Here is a 20871-nt window from a genome sequence, read left to right as displayed (position 1 = left end):
AAAAATACTGCGGAGAAGATTTATACTACATCGATACCATATACCCCAAACACAGACAGTTCAAATGAATTGCCAGTCAAAGCCAAATATATCCACATATGCTAGCATGTGTCTGGTAAAAAAAAATTGAACAAAAAATGGACTTGATGGGAATTGAACCCACGACTTCTCGCATGCGAAGCGAGCGCTCTACCACTGAGCTACAAGCCCATTTAGTTGACACCCGAATCGGGATAGTGATATCCAAGATAGTAAGCAATCTCATTGATTCTACGCTGAGGGGTAATATAAACTATCTGGTAGTTATACACAGATGCTCTGTTCATAGCATGGAATACTGATTCTCCTTTCGAAAAATAGTTACACTACGAATTGACCGACTCATTCAACCTGGTAGAGTGTATATTGTCTGTAGCATCTACCAAATCACCCAGTACATACTTTTGTATACCGTGTTCACTCCATGATAGGCACTGTTGGACCCACGGACGCGCCATCTCCGACCTCGCAACCAAGGACAACTCAACTGTATTGCGTGATTGCAGGGAAAAACAATATTTTTCTTGAAAAAAGGATATCAGGATAAAACAGCCAGAGAATAAAAACTATAGCCGAAGAACCAAGATACCCCTTTTCATGACCCTTAAGTAAATCATAGTGTATCAACTTCATCCCACCAGGCCAGACCGCCCCGCCAGCCCACGCCGTCCTTTTTATCTCCTGCCACCGATCCCAACCGATTACTTACTCTCTATCATAAACCGATAGACCTCACAAGACTACCGAAAAATGGCCACGTAAGTTCAATTCCTTGCGTTATGAGGTCGACATGATCAATTCTTCTAACATGCCTTAAAAACGGGCAGCAACATCACCTTCCACGCCAGCGGGCTCACCCGCAGCGAGCGCACCACGCTCCGCAAGCAGCCCGGCCTGACCATCTGGCTGACCGGTCTGTCGGCGTCGGGCAAGTCGACCATCGCCGTCGAGCTGGAACACCAGCTGATTCGCGAGCGCGGCGTGGCGGCCTACCGCCTGGACGGCGACAACATCCGCTTCGGCCTGAACAAGGACCTGGGCTTCAGCGAGAAGGACCGCAACGAGAACATCCGCCGTATCGCCGAGGTGGCGAAGCTGTTCGCCGACAGCGCCTCCATCGCCATCACCTCCTTCATCTCCCCGTACCGTGCTGACCGGGATACCGCGCGCCAACTGCACGAGGTGCCCACGCCCGGCGAGGAAACGGGTCTCCCCTTCGTCGAGGTCTATGTCGATGTCCCCGTTGAGGTGGCCGAGCAGCGCGACCCCAAGGGTCTGTACAAGAAGGCCCGTGAGGGAATCATCAAGGAGTTCACGGGCATCAGTGCCCCCTACGAGGCGCCCCTGAAGCCCGAGATCCACATCAAGAACCATGAGGTTCCCGTGCAAGAGGCCGTGGCTCAGATCATCGCTTATCTTGACTCCAAGGGATACCTGCCTCCGAAGAACTAAAAAGAAAGCCTTGCCGTTTTTTCTTTTTGTTCTTTTTTATTCTTTCTCCCCCACCCCCTACTACTCCAAATCTAGATGTCTTACAGATTCGTTCTGTTGATAGAAGCTGCAATGATGTACATAGCCTGGCCTCCGTCCATACTTACAAGAGTTGTCAAGTCATCTATTCTGACGCTGAGCAATACAAAGCCAAGTCAATCAATGCATATATACGCTATTGTCCTCCCCCCCTTTCCCCACTCAATATACTACCTATGTCTCCTTTCTTATCCGGCTAGCTGAATTGGAACTCGTAGTAAACGTATGGGGTGTATTCGGCCGCCGCGCCCTCGCCGTGCATCTCGCCAGGATCGTCTCGCTTGACACGGCCCTTTTTGTCGCGGCCAAAGGCGTTACCGGCCAGGTACGAGTATTTCTCGTCCAGGGCGCGTTTGGCCTTGTCGGCTTGTTTTGAAGTGGGGGTCTGGAATTAGCATAAATGATTTTGAAAAAAAAAACGGATAGAGATGACGTACTCTAATCATTGTACAGATAAAGTCGAGAGGCAGCCCGTATCGCAGAACCGTCTCGACAAAGACGCGCAGCACTAGAACGTGGATCCAGACCATAACAGCCTCGCTCCAGGCAGTGCGGCCGAGGCGGAGCGTTTCCCCCCACAGCTTGCGCTCGTCGCCGCCCACGCGCTCGACCTCCTTGCGTTCTTCTTCCTTGCCGCCCTCGACGTACTTGAAGTCGCGTGGGATCCACTTGCTCTCTCTGCACTTGTGCACAAACTCGGCGCTGTGCTTCTTGAACGTGGTCACCGCGTACAGCGTAAACTCACTGTCCTCCGCCACCAGGCTGGCGGACCGCGGCACCACCATCGGGGCCACTGTCTCGTACGTCTTGAGGAACTCCTTGACTTGCTGCGCGGGCACGGCAATCAAATGCGTTTCTATGTAGTCCGAAGCCTGCACGAGGACCCGCGGATCGACGACTGAAGCGAGCGATTTGGTGGACAGGTTGCCGCTACATAATCAGCCATTGTTCTGTTTCATTCTTTTATCAGGAAGACTAAACCGTACGTCTGTTTGCGCTGCAGAGTCGCCAGCGTGTTCTTGACCTGGTTGTACTGCGTGTATTTTGACCGGATATCGTTATCAATACTGGCGGCTTCCTAATTCATGACAGCTTGCGTTAGTGGGGAGGGGAAAGACATGTATAACCTGAGTACAAGGTATCCCACCTTCTGTAGAAGATCAATCAACTCGCTCAGCGGCTTATCGGCACGGTACTTGACTTTGTTCCAGGAAAATGTACGCAGATATTGATCGACCGGCTCTGGCAAGCAAGTTAGTTGACCTAGTGTGGTATCCCATCATTAACCTAGACGTACTATCGTTGACGGCCTTCATATTCTCAATCTGCGCTTCGTCTCCATCCAGGACGTTCTTCAGGGCATCGCCCACCTTGGCTACCACACCCTGACATGAAGACTCGAGTTTCGCCAGCTCATCGGCCTGCTGCACCAGGGCGTCAAGGGTGCCAATCTTGAACTCCGGGATGGGGAACGAGTCCACGGAGCCATTGTCCGCCGTCACTGTTGTCGAGACCGCTTCCAGGGCGTCATCCTTGTGTCGCGAGGGAGCGATGGACGTCGGGAGCGAGATGAGGAGGTACTTGGTACTCTTGGACATGGCGGGCTGCGGAGCTCTAGGTGGTAGCTCTCAGACGATCGATCGAATTTCAACAGGAGAAAATAGCACCTGTCGCCACGCTCTAGCAAGCGGGCATAAGGCAATTCCAAAAAGAAAAGCAAGGGTTGCGAGGGAGGAGGTGGCCGTGCTGGGCAGGTGTCCCTTTCGAAAGCTGGAGCTGGTGGTGGTGTTAAGGCGGTCGGGAGGCGGTTGGAGTGGGCTGGAGACTCCGCAGCGATAACAGGCGATACTAGGTGGCTTTAGAGTCAAGTTGACTGTATAATTGACTGTATAATTGACTGTATAATAGACTGTATGACTTGGATTGTATTTTTAAATTTTTTTTAATTATTGAATAGCGTAGTGAATTCTAAATTGGATGTCTAAAAAGTATATACCGAAAGATTCTATCTAAACGTCTAATACCTAACTGGAGATCATCGAAGTGATAAAGAAGGGAAATAATCATGAATCAAAGGGTATCATTCAATCAACGATTTTGTACAGGCTAGGCATAGACTGCAGAGAAAGAGAAAAAAGTCAGCAACTGGGGTCTTCAAAAGATCGGGTGAGTTCCTATACGTACCGCAGCTTGTTTTGGCTCGATGAACAGAGCCTTGGCCTCGACAAGCACAACTGGATCCGTGCCTTCCTCGGGGAGAGACTCGATGCGGCCCTCAACCCACGCCTTACGGCCTTCAACCTTGACGGTCTCGGCGCGCAGAACGCAGTAGTTCTCTGCAAAGGCGGGACGGCGATAGTCGATGCTGAGATTGGCGGTCACAGCCACTTTGTTGGGCAGCGCAGGGAAACAGCAGCGGGCCAGTGTCTCGTCAAGAAGGGTCGCCAGCAGACCGCCATGCACAATCCCTGGATGACCTGACAGGTCGGAACCGAGGTATAGGATCGAGACCAGACTCTTGCCCCCGGCTTCACTGAAGACAAGCGGGGGCACCACGATCTTATCGGGGCCCGCAAGGGTACCGGCCGTCAAATTGCGCGCGCGTAGGCTCTCAGGGATCTTCAAATGCGGTCGCGACTCGGTGAAAGCGGGGTTTGCGCGCAGCTCGGCAGCGAGCGGGTGGTTTTGGATATGGTCTTCAACCTCTTGTGCTTTCGCGTCAGAGGGGTTGAAGAGACCGAGGGTCTCCTGGTCAGAAGGTATCGGGGAAGCCATGAGCCGAGAGATGGTCTGCTGTGTTTGGTACAAAAATCCAGCTGTGAATGCGACGACCGCAATCGATGTGAATCCAACGAGACGAGAGAAACGAGAGCGAGACTGACGAGGCGGCACTTCAGTAGCTTCTAGATATTTCAAATTCTATCAGGAATGAAAAGGTAAAACGCGGTTTGGGTGACAACGGTCGAGCTGCCACACAACAAAGCAAAACATGGTCTTACCGGTAGAGTAGAATCTGTGACGGAAGACTCTTGACGAAGGCACTCGACATGAAGTCAGAGCAAACCGTTGAGCAGCGCTGGAACCTTTTATAGGAGCCTCCGGGTGTGTTGGCCAGAGTCTGGCAGTGGTGGAGACCGCCCTGGTTGAGGATCGGAGCATCGTGAGTCTCAATTTGGGGGGGCCTGGCAGGCGGATCCCAACAAGACTACAGATAAGCAAAAGCGGCAAATCCTGGACAGACCAAAAAAGAGAGAAAGGAACGGAGCCCTTTGGTGGTGGGCTGGTAATTGGCCTTTGCGATGCACTGTTGAGAATCTTTTACGATGGAGACGCGTGGTCCGATTGGACCAGCGGAGGAACAGAGGCAAAAGAACCTCGGCTCCTTGCTTGTAATAAAACAAGTAACAAGATCTTATGAAGCATCTCTTCGTACAAGTATTTATGATCAATTTATTTATGGTTCAAATTGATTTCTCAGTTGAGAAGAATCATGAAAGCATGGCTGAAAGCTTTGGTAAAACCACGGCTATACCTGACTACCAGGTAGATTTTAGGTAGACACGCAGCATAGACGACAGGGAATCAGCAGATACTTAGGTACCTACTACTAGATAATAATCTAGACCTTTAGAAAGTTCCCAGGTACATTTATCAAGAATTAATCAAGAGCCCAATTGGCCTTATATATAAGTTTTTTCTTATTGCTGATGCTGTTTGTTGTCCTCCCGGGTCGTTCGTTGCATTGATCCTTCCCAAACAGGAAACAGCATGCCAGGGGCACAATCCGCAGGTCATACGGGAGTAACGTGGCATCGGAATCGTTCAAAACAACTCTAGACCCGTGGGACATTTCTGTCTCTGCTGTTGATGTTGCCATTCTTTTGTCGCGTTTGATGCAGGATGATGCTGTTCCGTCGTCTGCTCTGGACAGCTGCCGTGGCGAGAGGTGTTTTTGCTGCAGAAAACTCCTCGGTGTATGATTATGACGTTCTGCAATACGTCGATCCTTTGATTGGAAGTTCTAATGGAGGTATGATCGACTTGTCATATGCAAGATTGATTGCTGCCGTGGCTAAACACAGTTTATCTATCTAGGAAACGTCTTTGCTGGCGCGTCTGTGCCTTATGGTATGGCCAAGGCAGTGGCCGATACGGACTCGGAGAATAACCAGGGGGGATTTGCTTTTGATGGGAGTAAAATCACTGGATTCTCCAATATGCACGATTCTGGGACTGGCGGGAGTCCGTCTCTAGGGAATTTCGCTCTCTTCCCTTACACGAAATGCAACAATGACGATTTGGATGGCTGTGTTTATCCCAAGAAGGCGCGGAAGATCGGATATGACAGCAACTCCGTCAAGGCAACACCGGGTTACTTTGGTCTCGCCATGAACTCTGGTGTCCAGGTCGATATGACAGCGTCCCATCACACGTCTCTGTTTCGTTTTCGCTTTCCAACGGACAATGCTTCTAGTCCCCTTATTCTTCTGGATTTGACAGACCTGTCAGATTCAAGACAGGACAATGCGTCTGTCAGTGTGAATGCCACGACTGGACGGATGATAGGCAATGCTCGCTTCCTACCCAGCTTCGGTAGTGGCTCATATAATTTGTACTTCTGCGCCGATTTCCGCAGCTCTGCCAAAGTTCGAGACAGTGGTATCTTTGTCGATTCTCGTGCGAGCAATGAGGTGCAGGACCTCAAGATCTCCCGCAGTATAAATGGATATCCACTTCCAGTATGTTGTTCAATCTCCATTGATCTTCTGTATCGTTTCACCAACAACAATCCAGGGCGGTGGCTTTATTCGCTTCCATTCTCCGCCGGACAACACAATTTTGGCTCGTGTTGGAGTCAGCTTCATCAGCAGTGAGCAGGCTTGCTCTAGTGCCGAGTCGGAGATCCCTGGATTCGACTTCAACTCTACCCATTCGACGGCAGTCAAGCTATGGACCGAGAAACTTGCTCCAATAAGAGTATCTAGAGAGGGAGTTAATTCTTCCATGCTTACAAACTTCTACAGTGGGATTTATCGGACTATGATCAGCCCACAGGATTATACGGGAGAGAATCCGTTGTGGAACAGTACCGAGCCCTATTTTGATTCGTTTTACTGGTAAATGCGCTTCTTTAGTCAACGTATCATCCTACTCACTTATCTCATAGTCTCTGGGATTCTTTCCGGTCCCAATTTCCGTTTTTGACGATCTTCGACCCTTCCTCTGTGGCCCGCATGATTCGTTCACTCATCGATACCCAGCGCCATCTAGGCTGGCTCCCTGATTGCCGCATGTCTCTTTGCAAAGGTAAGTGGTAAATTAGTTTTCCAAAGTTCATATGCCAACCGTGCTACAGGATTCACTCAAGGTGGCTCTAATGCGGACAATATTCTTGCCGATGCTTACCTCAAGGGTCTGTCCGATGGTATCGACTGGGATGCTGGCTATAGAGCCGTTCAAAAAGACTCGGAAGAAGAGCCATATGACTGGTCGAACGAAGGTCGTGGTGGTCTGGTCAGCTGGAAGAAGCTGAACTATATTCCTGTGCAGGATTTTGACTACCAGGGATTCGGGACGATGACACGAAGTATTTCCCGAACATTGGAATACTCGTATAACGAGTTTGTAATCTCGCAAATGGCTCTTGGCCTCAACAAAACGAGCGATTTCGAGAAATATCGAAACAGGTCGGGATACTGGCAAAACCTGTGGAAAGCAGATCAGACATCTTTCCTCAACGCCGTAAACACTGGGTTCACGGGTTTCTTCCAGCCCAAGTACCTGAATGGCACATGGGGATTCCAAGTTAGTCCAAATTTTCCACAAGAAATGGAGAATATTTCTAATAGACACAGGACCCTCTCATGTGTTCAAACATTGATAACAGTGGAAGCATCTGCTCATTGCAGAATACGGCCGGAGAGACCTTTGAGTCCAGTATTTGGGAATATCAATTGTGAGACGCACCTCTTTCCCCCGATATCTCTCTCATAGTTCCTAACCAAGGTATCAGTTTTGTTCCCCACGACATGACAACGCTTATTACCCTGCTCGGCGGGCCTTCGCAGTTTGTAAAGCGCCTTGACTACCTCCACGATAACAATATCACCTACATTGGCAACGAGCCTGCCTTTCTGACTGTGTTTCAATACCATTACGCCGGCCGGCCAGCCAAATCGGCGCAGCGCTCTCATTTCTATATTCCGAGATTCTTCCAGACGACACCTGATGGCCTGCCAGGGAACGATGACTCGGGCGCCATGGGTTCCTTTGTAGCCATGTCCATGATGGGTCTGTTCCCCAATCCTGGGCAGAATGTCTATCTGATCATGCCCCCTTTCTTCGAATCTATTAGTATTACTTCCCCGCTTACGGGCCGTACGGCGACGGTCCGCACCGAGAACTTTGACCCTACATATCAGAATATCTCTATCCAATCTGCGACTCTCAATGGCGAGCCATACCACAAGAACTGGATCGACCACGACTTCTTCACGGAGGGAAAGGAATTGGTTTTGGTCCTTGGGCCGAATGAGAGCCAATGGGGTACAAATAATGAGGACTTGCCACCGTCTGTGTCTAGCAAGGCGGCGAGAAGCGCTGAGCTGAAGGGGCCGGGTTTGAGCTAGGTGACAGCTTCGTGTAAGAAATGGATGTTCTAAATATGCCGTAAAGGCCTTTGGACAGTGCTATCCCTATTGAGATGGTGATACATCCGGACGACATGTACAGATAGCGAAAAATATAGCGGCTGTCTACACAGTATTCTAATAATCAATGTTCCATTGATAACTATAGGGAAATTGATAAACAAAAGGGTAGATATTCCTCTTGTTGCTCGTTATAACGATATGTTGAATATAATCCCAGTTCCTATGCATGTCATGAAAAAAAAAAGAACTCTAGACAAAAAAGAAAGGAAAAGAGAAGAAGGGTATTAGATTAGGTTAAGCTTTCCTATGGAACTTGCTTTCGATCCAGGGCATGGCCACGACATTTGCTTTGCGCACTTTATTCCGCACGAGGATACCGACCTCGGTACCCTTCTTATGAAACCCTTGCTTGACGTAACCCATTGCGATATTTGTGCCACCGAGAGTGGGACTGGGAAGACCCGAGGTGATGATTCCGATTGGGGTCTTCGAATCGTCTGCTAGATCGATGACCACGGCGCCCTCGCGAGCGGGGGAACCCTTTTCAACTGTAAACCCGACGCGGCGCTGAGATAGGGTTTTTGCCGGGGAGGCGAGCTGGGGTAAGACGATGGAGGCGCCGTTGAAAGAAGGAAGAGAAGAAGCGGGGTCGCGGCGGTCCTTGCCTACCACCCAGCCGAGAGAAGCGGAGGGGGGTGTCTGGGCGGTTGAGATGTCGTGGCCGTACAGACACATGCCAGCCTCTAGGCGGAGGGAATCCCGTGCGGCGAGGCCCGCGAGACGGACCTCATCTGGACGGGAGAGGAGGAGGTCGACGACCTGGGTGGGGAGCGAGGCGGAGGCGCTGTCGCCGCTTGTGGGGATGGAGATCTCGAACCCGTCCTCGCCTGTGTATCCCGTGCGGGAGACTAGGAGCGGGTGCGGTGTGCGAGAACCGTCCGGTAAGGTGAGGTACAGCTCACGACATTGGCCGAAGTAGAGGGTGGAGAGGTCTGTGTCAGTTTGTGGGTCTGGGTGGACGAAGGTCTGCAGGACCGATGCAGCGAGAGGACCCTGGAGGGCGATGAGGGCGCGGTCGGCGAGGATCTCCCACTTGATACTCTCCGCGCCGTGGGTTTGGCGGTATGCGTCGATCTCGGCCTGGAGGAAGGCCAGGTCTTCGTCGCGCCGGCCTGCATTCGTGACGAAGTAGAAGACATCGTCGGCGCGGCGGGTGATGACCGTATCGTCGACGATCCCGCCCGTGCCTTCTTCCAGCAGGCACGAGAGCGTCGATTGGTTGTGCGGGAGTTTGTCCAGCGATGACGGCGTCACTTTCATCAAGAGCGGGAGGGCGCCTGGGCCGCTGAGCTGATGTTGAACCCTGAATGACTTAGTAACGGACTCACACTAAAAATGAGTGGTAGAGTGGTCGAGTGTTTTCTTACATATGGCTCACGTCGAACAAGCTCGCCTTTTCACGAGTCCACTTGTGACTCTCGACGTGGCTGAGATCAGTATACTGCAGCGGCATGGAGAACCCAGCAAAGGGGACCATCTTCGCTCCGTGGCGGAGATGCAAATCATTCAATTGGGTGGTCTTCAGCGACCCCGCGGCCGCGGACGAGGATGATGCACATCGTAACGATGTCGTGCCTGGGAGCCGGGGGAATCGACTATCGACCAGAGGGCGGAGACGGAGCTGTGGCCGGGGTAGAGAGGAGAAGGAGGAGCTACCATTGCTGGCCACAGGGCGGAGCGTACGAGCCACGGCCCGGGAATTGAGGAGTCCTGTCCCTTTCCTGAACGGCTTCATTGTTCCTCTTGAACGAAGTATTCTTCAACAAGGAGTATTATTTTCAAAGAACGTCGCAAAGGACAATGAGAATAAAGTCGGTGCGGGCAGCAGCAACGATAGCGGAAAAGTCACGTGCAGATAGGAATTACGGCGGAATCCCGCGGTCACGGTTTCCCGCGGAGGCGGGCAGGGCGGAAGTACTCCGGACTACATAGTATTTTAGGTATATAGATAATAGGAGCAATCATGATTCAATAGGAATAATTCCTGAAAGAGCTACATAATAACTGTTATCTCTAGCCATTTATTAAACTAGTGGTAATCATTAAAGACGAGATTATTGTCGAGACCGTCATTATTATCCAGAGACCATCTCTGGGACATACCAGAAATGTCCGATTATAATCCATTGTTGGCACATGTGAAGGGTTTTCCGAAAGAGCCGTCCCGGTAGCTCAGAACAACGCTATCAACAGAGGCCTAGAAAGAAGATCCATGTTAGTAGAAGAATAAAAGTAAGGGGGGGGGGAAGTGTGGGGAAAGAGCAGAGGATAAAACTGACATAAGTGCCAGGTCCAATCAAAAATAAGCCCATGAGGATCAGACCAAGATTGACCAGGAAGCCGATCCAACCACGGATGCCGCGGACTTTATAAAAATTCGGACCGTAGTCGGCGCGTCTCATGCGCATATATGCGACACCCCAGAAGATGAAGCCAAAGAAGGAGTCGAACAGAGAGCTCATGATCGACTCGAGATCGGAGAAGAATGGAATGACCTCTGCGATGATGAACGCCAGGATCCAAAGCACGGCCAGGATTGCGACCCAGGTGGCCCAACCGACCAGGGTGTGATTGCCCTTGTGACGGGTGCCTTCAAAAATCCGGAAGAAGATGAAGCGCGCGGAAACCGAGGCGTAGAGCGTGCCGAGGAAGATCAGCGTGGGGATCATGAACGAGAATGAGACCTTCTTGTACACCTCATTACCCAGAGAGCCAAAGGCAGGACTGGTGATGTACTGGTTCCCGGAGTAGACGTAGATGATGGCGCCCACGAGGCTGAACACAATCACTTCGGCGATGGTCACCACGGTGACGGATTTCCAAAAGTCCCTCGGCTCCTTCATCTCTGCGATGAAGCTCGGCAGCGTGATCTGGCCGATGAAGGTGTAACTGATGTTCAAAAACGCACTGAGCCCGTTCACAAACGTCGTTCCTTTCACAGGGAAGGCTCTAAAGTCCGGCTCGCCCAGTTCGGGGGTATACCCGGCCGGGTGCTCCTCGATGGCGGAGAAGATGGTGGCCAGAAGGACGGAAATAAAGGTGAACAGAGCGGAGAAGGTTGCCAACCGAGCCAGCGCGCTGAAAGTGCGCGGAAGAGAGAAGACAAAGGCAATGATGGCGGTGATCGCGGAGAAGGCGATGGTACATGTCGAATGGTTCGTCATTGTATTCAAATACTCGGCTCCGACCAAGCAGTGCAAGCCCTGAGAAGAGGTCAGTGCCATGAAACTACCTACTGACGTTCAAACCCACCTGGATAAAGGTGTTGTTCAACAAGAACATGATGGCGGTCAAGTACCAGACAATCTTGGAATCCCAAAACAGGGCCTGCCCAATGTCACAAACATCGCGAATTTCCGGATGTCTCAAGCAGAATTTCCTTAAAAAAAAAAAAGGTATTAGCTATGAGAAAACAGCGACTGATTTATGTTTGGGACCGTACCAAATCACGAGCGACGTGTACAAGACCGTGGCCGCAATGAAGACCGTCAAAATCAAACCGGGGACCAGCCCCAGGACGGAGTACGACCACGGGAAGGACATGATGGCCAAACAGATGTACTCTGAGAAGAGCAGTGCAGCGGTCTATTCGATGGTAAGAGACGAGACCGACTGGAATTTTTTTCCTTCCGCGTTGTCCATTCGACCGTCAAATTGGAAACCCGACGACGGCTAGAAAGATGACATTGAAAGAGAGACAAATAGCTACCTTCTGCCAACTGCAGGTCCGATACTTGATGGAGTTCCCGGCCTCAAGTTCGATCTGTCTACCGACGCTCTCCTCATCGGAACTCGAATTGGCAGCGATGTTGTGGTGGAGATGGGCCTTGTGGCCCTCGACCAAGTCGTTCATCTTGGCGGGATCGCTGCCTTCCATGTCGGAGTAGGGGACCGAACGACGAAACTCTTCGGACAAGTCTGCGTCTGTTCGCGCCATTTGACAAAGCGAATCCTCCGCTGATGGAGAGCGGCGGTAGAGCGAGGCGAAGATGAGATGCTGAAGATCTTTGAATGCATGTACTGCTCGTCGTAATATTACTGTCTAGATCTGTTCGACGGGTTGACTTGAGGTGTTAGTTTAAGAAGACAGAAAAGGGAAAAGAAGCACTTGCGAGTGTCGTAAGGCAATGGTGTGATAAAAAGAAAAAAAACCAGGATTTGCGACTCACCAGGTAGAGTTTCTCTAGGCAGTGTCGGACGTTACCACAGATTACGACAACCGACAAGACTTTGGAAGTCGATTCCCTGGGACGAATCCTGTACAAACCAGACGAGACAGGGCAGAGTTCCAACAAAACCAAAAAAAAAAAAATCTGCCTAGGAAGAATATCACCCAGCGATCGCTATATAGGTATCATCTCATCCAAGGCTTGGTTAGTGGAGGCAATCTTGCTGCCACGAGCTGGCAAAATGCAAGGGTTTCTTTTGCTGCAGCATGGCCTGTCTGTCTGCCTGTCTGCCTGCCTGACGATGACGTGCCCATCTCCGCTCATCTTCGTTAATTCCAGGGCCGCCGCAATAGGCGACCCGAACTGCTGCGACCGCCGGCCTGTGTGGAGTCGGGGGAAAATCTCACTCTCGAATCCTGCTTCCGGGAGGTGCCTTGGAAGGAGGCAATTGGAACCAGGAAGGATGAGGACACAGAGTGAGGTAAGCAGGGATGCTCCGCCTGAGGCCGTACCTGGAATAGTGCGAGGTTGGTGGGACGGAGGCCCCAGCGGGCTTGAGGATGTGACGTTGGAATCGCCGGTTCAGGCCAGTCAAGCCACACGCTCACGTCGTGTGCTCTGCTGGCGGTCGAATCAGCAGGCAGCGAAAGACTCTGGCGGGGTGGCATTGCATTTGTTCTGCGCCAATCAGCGCTCCATGTGGGGGTGTATCTTGCTGAATGCGCCAGTTGGTGGGTCGTCAGGACCCGCATCCGTCTTGAATTGACTCGTGCGGATTTTTAATATTGGATTTATTCACTGTTTGTATGAGTAATATGTAGAGGTAATGAATTAAATAAATACTATGACTAATATAGGGTATACCTAGGTAGGTATGCAGTATTTTGGATTATTTATGCAGTGAGTATAGGGACATCTTGATTCATTGATATATTACAGATTCTGACAACAGTGAGATCTCATGATAACTATAGAAATCATGCGGTATCTCTACCTAGGGTATTGAGAGATTGATTACTTAGTCTCATAGTACGAAGTATATAGTAGTAGCATGTACCCCGTAGTGCGTACGTCGTACCTGCTACTAGGTACCAGTATAAGGAGGTAGTTACATGTCATGCCTTAGGCAGATTTGGCACCCCACAGATCTTCAACTTCCCATGACTAAGCTCTTACTAAGCAATCATAGACTCATCATGCTTTTATACTACTCCGTACTCCGTACAATATTCAACATATATGAGCCACAGCAGAGACTGAATATCCAGCCATTCTGCATCTTGCTATCTATATGTCGTCCCATCAAGGTACCCTTTTAACACCATTGGTGTACTGGTTATCTTCCCTGCCTTATGGAGTACTCTACTGGAGATAAGCGGATTTTACGGACAAGCTGTTCGTAGACCGAAGAACCCACCGTTTAACACCAGAGCTATCTCAATGAATTAACTAGTATCCATGACAATGTTGTGGTCACTTTCCCACACTTATTCCTCAAGCCAGGACCTCCCCTCTTGAACCATTGACTAGGTACTAGTACAAGGTTAACCATGGCCGCTATGCCTGTCCTTCCTACCTCTTTACCCTCCCTCACCGTCCGCGAAGCCATCCTCGATGCCGTCTACCGTCTCGTGAACGCCTTCGACACCGCCAACCCCGACCTCTTCGAGTCCGCAATGACCAAAGACGCAGTCTTCGACCTCAACGGCCAGATCATGGACGGCCTAGACGCCATCCGCACGCAATGCTTCGACCCAGTCTCGAAACTGGACACTACCCATTTCATAACCAATGCCCGCGTCAACATCCCAGACGGGGAGTCCGCCAAGGCCTCCGTGACGGCGACGGCTCTCGCGCAGCATTTCCCCGCTCAGAAGGGTCTGGAGGCCGGTGCTCCCAACCTGTTGGCTGGGTCGCTGTACTTTATTGATCTTGTCAAGGATGAGACGGATGGCCTCTGGAAAGCCAAGTACTGGAGACTCAAGTCTACGTGGGCGCAGGGTGATTGGGGGGTTTTCGGCAAGTAGGGACGTTTAGATATAACTTTCTTCTCCTTACTCTATGCAGATAGATTTGCTTTCGATCCTATAGTCATATATAGATTGCATATATAGATTGAATTTACATAGCTGTACAGAATATAAACCAAGTTTAATAAACTATGGTATCTAACTTTTTAACTGCAAACACAACTACATTCCATCATCCTCATCAGCCAGGAGGGCCGCGTAATCCTCCACAGATGCAAAGGTAGGCAGGTGCTTGAGCTTGCGTCTCTTCTGTCGTCCAGAAGGTTCGTCCTTGGCTTCTGGCAGGGCAACGCCGCCGCCAAGTTCCATATCAGACGGTAGATCTTCGTCGCTGTCCAGGAAGGCTTCCTCGTCCGACACGTCCATGTCAAAGGCGTCGTCTTCGTCGTCGGAGGGGGCCTTGGCAGCTGCGCTCTTCTTCGTCTTGGCAGCTGTGCTCTTCTTCGTCTTGGCCGGCTTGGCCACCTCTTCTTCTTCTTCTTCCTCTTCCTCCTCCTCTTCATCAAGAACGTCGAGCTCCTCCTCCTCTTCGTCGAGAACGTCGAGCTCCTCGTCCGACTCGTCGTTGAAAATAATACCTCCGTCGTCATCCTCGTCCAGGTTTTCGCCAGCGTCTTCTTCATCCTCATCATAGTCAAATTCAGAGTCGAGATCGTCCATGTCAAGGTCGTCGTCCTCATCGTCGGCCTCCAGCTCGGGTCGCGAGTCCACAAGGGCCTTCCAAATCGCATCTTCATCCTCGCTGAGTTCACCCTCGGAATCGACGTCCTTGCCAGCCGCAGAGGATTTCGACTTGGCCTTGGCCGCCTTGTCCTTGTCTTTGCCGAGTCGGTTGAAGTACTCGTGGAAGAACACATCTTCGGCAGACACTTCGTCCGCCTGCTTTTTCCAGAACGCCTCCGAGTTGACGGGCAGGTTTTGAACACCCTTGCTAGACGCGACAAGGAGGTCCTTGGCATCACCGCCAGCAAGAGGCTGCATGATGGACGAGCCCCGGACCACTGCAGATGCCTTAGGTGTTCGGTAGACGAAGCGGTCGAGGAAGTGCGTCAGGGTGTGCAGTGTCAAATCGGGCTTTCCGCTCATGGTCTCATGCTGCAGCAGATGCGCTGCATTGACGGAGACGGAAGGATGGAAGTGTGAAAGGTAAGGAAGCTGCTGTGGTAAGCCTTTTTATTCATAAGAAAAAGCCGCCCGGGGTATCTGTTTTCTAATACATACCAATTCCCATAGACATGTCTTATCGGCGTTGCTATGTTCTGGGTCTCTCTTGCGAGGATCGTAGCCGTTGGTAGCCTTCTTTGGCTTCTCTTCGGTGATTACAGGCTCCGGAGCCTTGTCTTCGTCATCTTCATCAGGCACGTCTCTGAAAACTTCCTCCTCATCGCTTTCGTTATCTTCCGGCTGATCGAACAGAGACTGGATGCCAGTGAAGGTCTTCTCCAATTCCCGGACCAGATAGAAAATGCCGCAGATGAACGATGGCTGATGCAACCCGAGTACTTGAACGATACGCTTCACGAAAGCCTTGACTCGGCGTACGTTCAAGTCACTCTTCAGTGCTTTGAACAGAAGATTCAGGTAAAGAGCCTGCTTTGATGACGTCGCAACACGAGGATCAAGAAGAGACTCGTACAGAGTCCGGTAGAAGCGGTCGGCAGCGACTTGATGGGACGATGTTAGTTGCTGGATTAACATGAGAGCTTGGATGCTGGTGTTGAAGTTTGACGAGTGAGTGATGCGGAAAAGGGTGTCGATATGTTTAGACATGCTGAAGGCAGGTTAGCATATATACATCTTAAAATGACGAGAAGGAGCATACCGATCCGAGTCCGAGTTGGTGAATGGATAAGCTCGGTTGACACCGGTCAGAATCCCTGAAACTAACTTGTCACGCATCTCCTCATCTGGGCTCATGCCTTGAGTCTGGTTAGGTTTCCCCTTTTGTGACTTTCCTTTCTTGCCGAACTTGCTGCCCTTATTTTTTTCTTCTTTGACAGGCTTGAGGAGAATGACAAACATAGAGAAGTAGATATCAAGCAATTGAAGGGCTGTATTTTCCTCTTTCATACTCAAAACAGTCTGGTTGAGAGTAATGATTGCATAGTACTTCGCATGCTGGCTTTGACCAGACCGGAAGAGCAATTCCTCCACAGCGGAGATGATGGTGGCTTTCATCATCGGGTGGGCCTGCTCCAGTTGAAGGAGCAGATACGAAGCGCGAGAGGCGATCTTTTTGCTCGGATCACCAAGTTTGTTGACAAGAAGGCGAAGAAGGTTAGACTCTTGCTCTGGTTTCTCCTTGAGCAGTTCGTAAACATAGGTCACGGCTCTAGAGCGTGAGAATTCAATCTCATCATTACACCAGACTTCGAGAATCTTGAGAATCTCGAAATACTGGTCTTTGAGAAATTGCTCAAAGGCCCAAATCACCAAGTGGCTCTTCTGAAGGCCACCGGGAAGGGGATCCCTCTCAGACCATTTGGGATGGCCTTGGAATGCAGACACAAGACTAGGCTGGTTGCCGAATGACTTCAATCGGCGGTCGCCAGGAAGCAGTGTGCCTTGTGCGAACATATCCTTAAGAGACCTTAACACTTCCACAGCCTGTGCACGACTCCTTTTCTTGCCCAGACCGACCAGGTTCTCCAAGGCTTTGGTGTTATGCAGAGGCGATTCTTGCACAGCAAGAGTCAGTGCAGAGATCTTGTCACTCAAGGTTCCTGAAGTCATTATGGTGGTGTAGAATTTGTGAGAAGATGAGGCTAAGCTTTGCTGTGCATCGGCATACATCTTGCTCTCCTTTTCGAGGAGTGAGTTGGCAAATTCAAGAACGCGGTCCACGATATGACGAGGCAGTGAGTTCGCTGACTTGGAAGAGGTTGGCACCGACGGGAGAGTGGTATTGTACCAGTCAGACCTCGGAGGAACGATCTGCATCTCGTGGTAAGTAACAGTCAATGAACGATGCAATGGCAAGTGATACTGACAAGTTTTGAGTATTCCTTGGGAACAACGAGTTCTGTCTTCACCGGAGCCTCCTTTTCTTTCTTTGCTGGCTTTGGAGCGGGCTCTGGAGAAGTTTCTTCGTCATTCTCAACCGCATCTTCATCATCCTCATCTTCCTGATCATCATTCTCATCCTCGTCTTCTCCTTCCTCCTCCTCCTCCTCATCTACATCCCCTTCCTGGATGTCTGCTGGCACAAATTGCCCGGCTGCCTCCAGCAACTTTGCCAACTCCTTTCGTAGTGAATCATCCTTCTTTGAATTCTTCGATTTTGCGGGGGTTTCCTCGGAGACCTCTAATTCTTCCTCCGAATCGATATCGGCAATCAAATCAAAGTCCTCCTTGTCGCCGCCAAGTGCAAGGATCTCTTGGCGCAGTGTTTCGTTCTCATCATCGCCCTGGGCTTTCGATTCTTTGGCGTCTTTCGCGCTCTTGTTCTCCTGAGCAATTACCTCGCCATTGCGATCTCGCTTCTTCCCCTTGGCAGAGCTTTGTTTCGACGTGGACTTGGCATCGGTCTCTGTGCTTTTCTTTGGAGAAACATTGTCAGAAGCCTTTGCCTTGTTGCCCTTCGCCTTATTCTTCGGCCCGCTCTTCTCGGCGTTCAACTTTTGTTCGATCTTTTGCCGCAGACCAGCAAATACACTGGAATCAAAATTGGGGAGAATATCGGCTGCGACTGCAGCAGCTTCGGTCGACATAGCACCGGAATCTGCAGCTCCTACAGAGCTTTTCCCTTTGCCCTTCGCCATGATATCTTGGGTTGTCGATATCAGTGATTTTTTTTCTGCCGCTCACTTTCCCAAAACCGATCGGGAGGCGGAGTCCGCCGGCGAATTGTCCTACCGCGCCGATATCAAAAACGCTCGGGCCAACGTCCAGAGCTCGCCCTGCCAAGAAAACATGGGCTTGAATCATGCTGTATTTTATTGTATAAAACTTTGGGAATCGTCTATCCCTGCTTTATTGTACTATACACTGTTTTCTGGTTCCTATTTTGATTTATTCAATCCATGGTGTTTGCGCTTTGCTCGGGGTCGGGCCGCAGCGTCGTGAGCCGGCCATGCTCCCGGCCTCTACGACTGCAAATAGCCCAGAGATGCGGGTTCAAGGTACGGATATCATGTTGAAAGGTTTTTATGGTCATGAACAATACTAAATGTATGTAAGACCGATGGCAGGAGTCGAACGTCGGGCTTCTGGATCCCCACAGGTGGTATCTCGAAAAAAATTGCTGATGGCGGAAAAGGTAAATGTCAATTTACTACCCTGATGTTAAAGGTCTAAGGCTAATATTTACCAGAGGATGCAAATGCTCTGCTGGTCAGGGGTGGCTTTCTTCGCCAGGTTGGTCCTCAGCCCGAGCCTAGTGATCCAGGCTCATCTAACCCCGATGAGTAGGCGTATTCTGGGGTATTCCATCTCTTACCTCTTGGATTACGAGTTCAAGATAAATTTGAGCGTTTAATTGACAAACATATGCGATCTCTCGGTAAGCTGCAGCTTCTAGGGTTTCCGTTTCCTAACACCATCTAACAAGTTGTGACAGGAGCATCAAAAGTCGCGCTCTCATCAATATCTTCCCAAGAACTTTGGGAAAAATCCGGTCGACTGACTGAAGATTCTGAGGTAAAACTGATGTGATTTAGATGTCAAGGATTTGAGCTGATTGAATGTCAGGTTTTTCGATTCACGGATCGGAAGGAGTCCCGCTTCCTTCTTGCCCCAACCCACGAAGAGGAGATAACGACTCTGGTAGCCAGTCTCACCAAGTCATATAAGGATCTTCCCTTACGACTTTACCAAATCAGTGAGTCATTAATATCCAAAAATCATCGGGTAGCGCTCACAGAAGTAAAGCAAGGAAATATCGCGATGAGCCGAGGCCAAGACAAGGCCTGCTTCGCGGGCGAGAATTCGTGATGAAAGACCTCTACACTTTTGACTACAATGTTGAAGAGGCACTGAAAACATACCATGCTGTAAAGGGTGCCTATGTTCAACTATTCAAGGAATTAAAGATACCCTTCCTGGTTGCTGCGGCGCACTCTGGCAGCATGGGCGGGAGCATGAGTCATGAGTTCCACCTTGAGAGCTCAAAAGGCGAAGACAATGTCATCAGCTGCTCGCATTGCGATCATGTATACAACGGGGAACTTGAAAATGGGGTGTCCAATGCACCCGATTCCCAGGCTTCACTCGCTAGCGAGTCGTTTGGGGCAACCAGTGGAGGGCCGCCTGCCATATCAAATGGTTTATGGATGGCCATTTCCAGCGATAGAAAGACGCTGGTAAGAGGGTGGTATCCGGAATTCCTTATGCAAGAAGGCAACGAGGAGCCTGTCAGGCGGCGAGTCAGTTCGCACGCTGTCAAATCGATTGCCCAGGCTGCTGGTGTGGACTTGGACCTGAGCATCGAAAAGCCTCTGGAACTATGGGTTGCGAAGCTCAAAGTCGACAAATCATGCGGCTCTGGGTCTGCAAGAGTACTGGATCTGTACGATTCGCATGTACGCGTATACAAACGCCCTCCTCTGAGCGACTTGATGAACGAGCTTGATTTACCCACTGTGGAGGTCGAATATTCGATGCTAGACCGCTTTCCCGGAACGAACCATGGCCTTAGCCTTCTCCAGGTTCACGACGGCGATAAATGCCAGAAATGTGCCCAAGGATCTCTCAAGGTCCACACCTCTGTCGAGCTGGGCCATACCTTTCACTTGGGTACGCGCTATAGTGAAGTTCTAGAGGCATCCGTGCCAGTGAATCGATCATTACTTGATGCCCCGGAAAGCTCGAGCACTTCATCATCCGAAAGCCAAATCGTCCCGATGCAGATGGGTTGCCACGGCATTGGAGTCTCCCGACTGATCTCAGCCGTGGCTGATAACCTTGCCGACTCGCGGGGTCTGAACTGGCCGAGAGCCGTGGCGCCTTACGAGGTCGCTGTGGTCCCTGGAGAGGGACTCGAAGAAGTGGCTGAGAAGGTGTACGATTCGTTGACCACAGACCCGACCACCTCTGCTGATGTGATCCTGGATGACCGTACCAAGTCGATTGGATGGAAGCTGGGCGATGCCGACCTTATTGGATACCCAGTCATCATTGTGGTCGGTAAAGGATGGAAGAAGCAGCAAGTCTTGGAAGTTCAATGCCGTCGCTTGGACAACCTCCGAGAAGACGTTTCACTTGAACAACTGCCGACATTTGTCAAATCTCTGCTGGATAGACTTTAATCTGCGACTGATGTATCACAAACCCGTGTAATTTTTATTCTGTACAATAACAATACTATCATCTTCTCTCAAACAGACCTCGTGTCTAGCTATAGAAATCTGTATGCTTGCCATCAAGTCCTCCGTTGTATTGTAACTACCAAAG

The 20871-nt window shown here is 50.5% G+C and overlaps 10 protein-coding genes and 1 non-coding gene across 11 annotated transcripts; 5 read left to right on the top strand and 6 right to left on the bottom strand.

The window, feature by feature from the left end:
• Positions 1-138: 138 nt before the first annotated feature.
• On the bottom strand, positions 139-210 carry ASPZODRAFT_t25. The gene has a single exon. It is a non-coding gene; the product is annotated as a tRNA-Ala (tRNA).
• Positions 211-789: 579 nt separating this feature from the next.
• On the top strand, positions 790-1491 carry ASPZODRAFT_139091 (hypothetical protein; the record flags this gene model as incomplete). The annotated part of the gene is made up of 2 exons (XM_022724517.1): positions 790-797; positions 867-1491. 2 exons carry the CDS (start codon positions 790-792, stop codon positions 1489-1491), a joined length of 633 nt encoding a protein of 210 aa, XP_022584227.1.
• Positions 1492-1765: 274 nt separating this feature from the next.
• ASPZODRAFT_149207 (hypothetical protein) lies at positions 1766-3167 on the bottom strand (the record flags this gene model as incomplete). Its single annotated transcript, XM_022725468.1, has 5 exons — positions 1766-1954; positions 2007-2499; positions 2556-2647; positions 2717-2811; positions 2867-3167. The coding sequence occupies 5 exons, from the start codon at positions 3165-3167 to the stop codon at positions 1766-1768; spliced, it is 1170 nt and encodes a 389-aa protein (XP_022584226.1).
• A 357-nt stretch (positions 3168-3524) lies between these two features.
• Positions 3525-4903, bottom strand: ASPZODRAFT_156785 (hypothetical protein). The gene is made up of 3 exons (XM_022726282.1): positions 4569-4903; positions 3754-4472; positions 3525-3686 (listed from the first exon to the last, which is right to left on the bottom strand). Exons 1-3 carry the CDS (start codon positions 4726-4728, stop codon positions 3654-3656), a joined length of 912 nt encoding a protein of 303 aa, XP_022584225.1. The 5' UTR covers positions 4729-4903; the 3' UTR covers positions 3525-3653.
• A 549-nt stretch (positions 4904-5452) lies between these two features.
• On the top strand, positions 5453-8363 carry ASPZODRAFT_22445 (hypothetical protein). The gene is made up of 7 exons (XM_022727893.1): positions 5453-5599; positions 5665-6308; positions 6364-6686; positions 6737-6876; positions 6926-7374; positions 7425-7525; positions 7583-8363. Exons 1-7 carry the CDS (start codon positions 5470-5472, stop codon positions 8196-8198), a joined length of 2403 nt encoding a protein of 800 aa, XP_022584224.1. The 5' UTR covers positions 5453-5469; the 3' UTR covers positions 8199-8363.
• A 153-nt stretch (positions 8364-8516) lies between these two features.
• On the bottom strand, positions 8517-10028 carry ASPZODRAFT_22444 (hypothetical protein; the record flags this gene model as incomplete). The annotated part of the gene is made up of 2 exons (XM_022727892.1): positions 9650-10028; positions 8517-9585 (listed from the first exon to the last, which is right to left on the bottom strand). The coding sequence occupies exons 1-2, from the start codon at positions 10015-10017 to the stop codon at positions 8517-8519; spliced, it is 1437 nt and encodes a 478-aa protein (XP_022584223.1). The 5' UTR covers positions 10018-10028.
• A 370-nt stretch (positions 10029-10398) lies between these two features.
• Positions 10399-12135, bottom strand: ASPZODRAFT_59488 (hypothetical protein; the record flags this gene model as incomplete). The annotated part of the gene is made up of 5 exons (XM_022728853.1): positions 10399-10479; positions 10562-11485; positions 11535-11661; positions 11725-11867; positions 11992-12135. The coding sequence occupies 5 exons, from the start codon at positions 12133-12135 to the stop codon at positions 10399-10401; spliced, it is 1419 nt and encodes a 472-aa protein (XP_022584222.1).
• A 391-nt stretch (positions 12136-12526) lies between these two features.
• On the top strand, positions 12527-13218 carry ASPZODRAFT_128222 (hypothetical protein; the record flags this gene model as incomplete). Its single annotated transcript, XM_022721960.1, has 1 exon — positions 12527-13218. A coding segment is annotated over exon 1 (520 nt), but the record flags the coding sequence as incomplete, so codon positions are not given.
• A 484-nt stretch (positions 13219-13702) lies between these two features.
• ASPZODRAFT_128220 (hypothetical protein) lies at positions 13703-14597 on the top strand. Its single transcript, XM_022721959.1, has one exon. The coding sequence runs from the start codon at positions 14002-14004 to the stop codon at positions 14476-14478; it is 477 nt and encodes a 158-aa protein (XP_022584220.1). The 5' UTR covers positions 13703-14001; the 3' UTR covers positions 14479-14597.
• Positions 14598-14643: 46 nt separating this feature from the next.
• ASPZODRAFT_163790 (hypothetical protein) lies at positions 14644-18259 on the bottom strand (the record flags this gene model as incomplete). The annotated part of the gene is made up of 4 exons (XM_022726647.1): positions 17472-18259; positions 16304-17415; positions 15703-16252; positions 14644-15639 (listed from the first exon to the last, which is right to left on the bottom strand). The coding sequence occupies exons 1-4, from the start codon at positions 18240-18242 to the stop codon at positions 14644-14646; spliced, it is 3429 nt and encodes a 1142-aa protein (XP_022584219.1). The 5' UTR covers positions 18243-18259.
• Positions 18260-18393: 134 nt separating this feature from the next.
• ASPZODRAFT_128218 (hypothetical protein) lies at positions 18394-20800 on the top strand. Its single transcript, XM_022721958.1, has 7 exons — positions 18394-18602; positions 18661-18739; positions 18794-18837; positions 18892-18982; positions 19040-19119; positions 19171-19300; positions 19351-20800. Exons 1-7 carry the CDS (start codon positions 18504-18506, stop codon positions 20724-20726), a joined length of 1899 nt encoding a protein of 632 aa, XP_022584218.1. The 5' UTR covers positions 18394-18503; the 3' UTR covers positions 20727-20800.
• Positions 20801-20871: the final 71 nt, after the last annotated feature.

Source organism: Penicilliopsis zonata, assembly GCF_001890105.1.
Source record: "Penicilliopsis zonata CBS 506.65 unplaced genomic scaffold ASPZOscaffold_2, whole genome shotgun sequence".
In the NCBI taxonomy this organism is placed as follows: Eukaryota; Fungi; Ascomycota; class Eurotiomycetes; order Eurotiales; family Aspergillaceae; genus Penicilliopsis; species Penicilliopsis zonata.
This window is presented reverse-complemented; position numbering and strand designations above follow the sequence as displayed.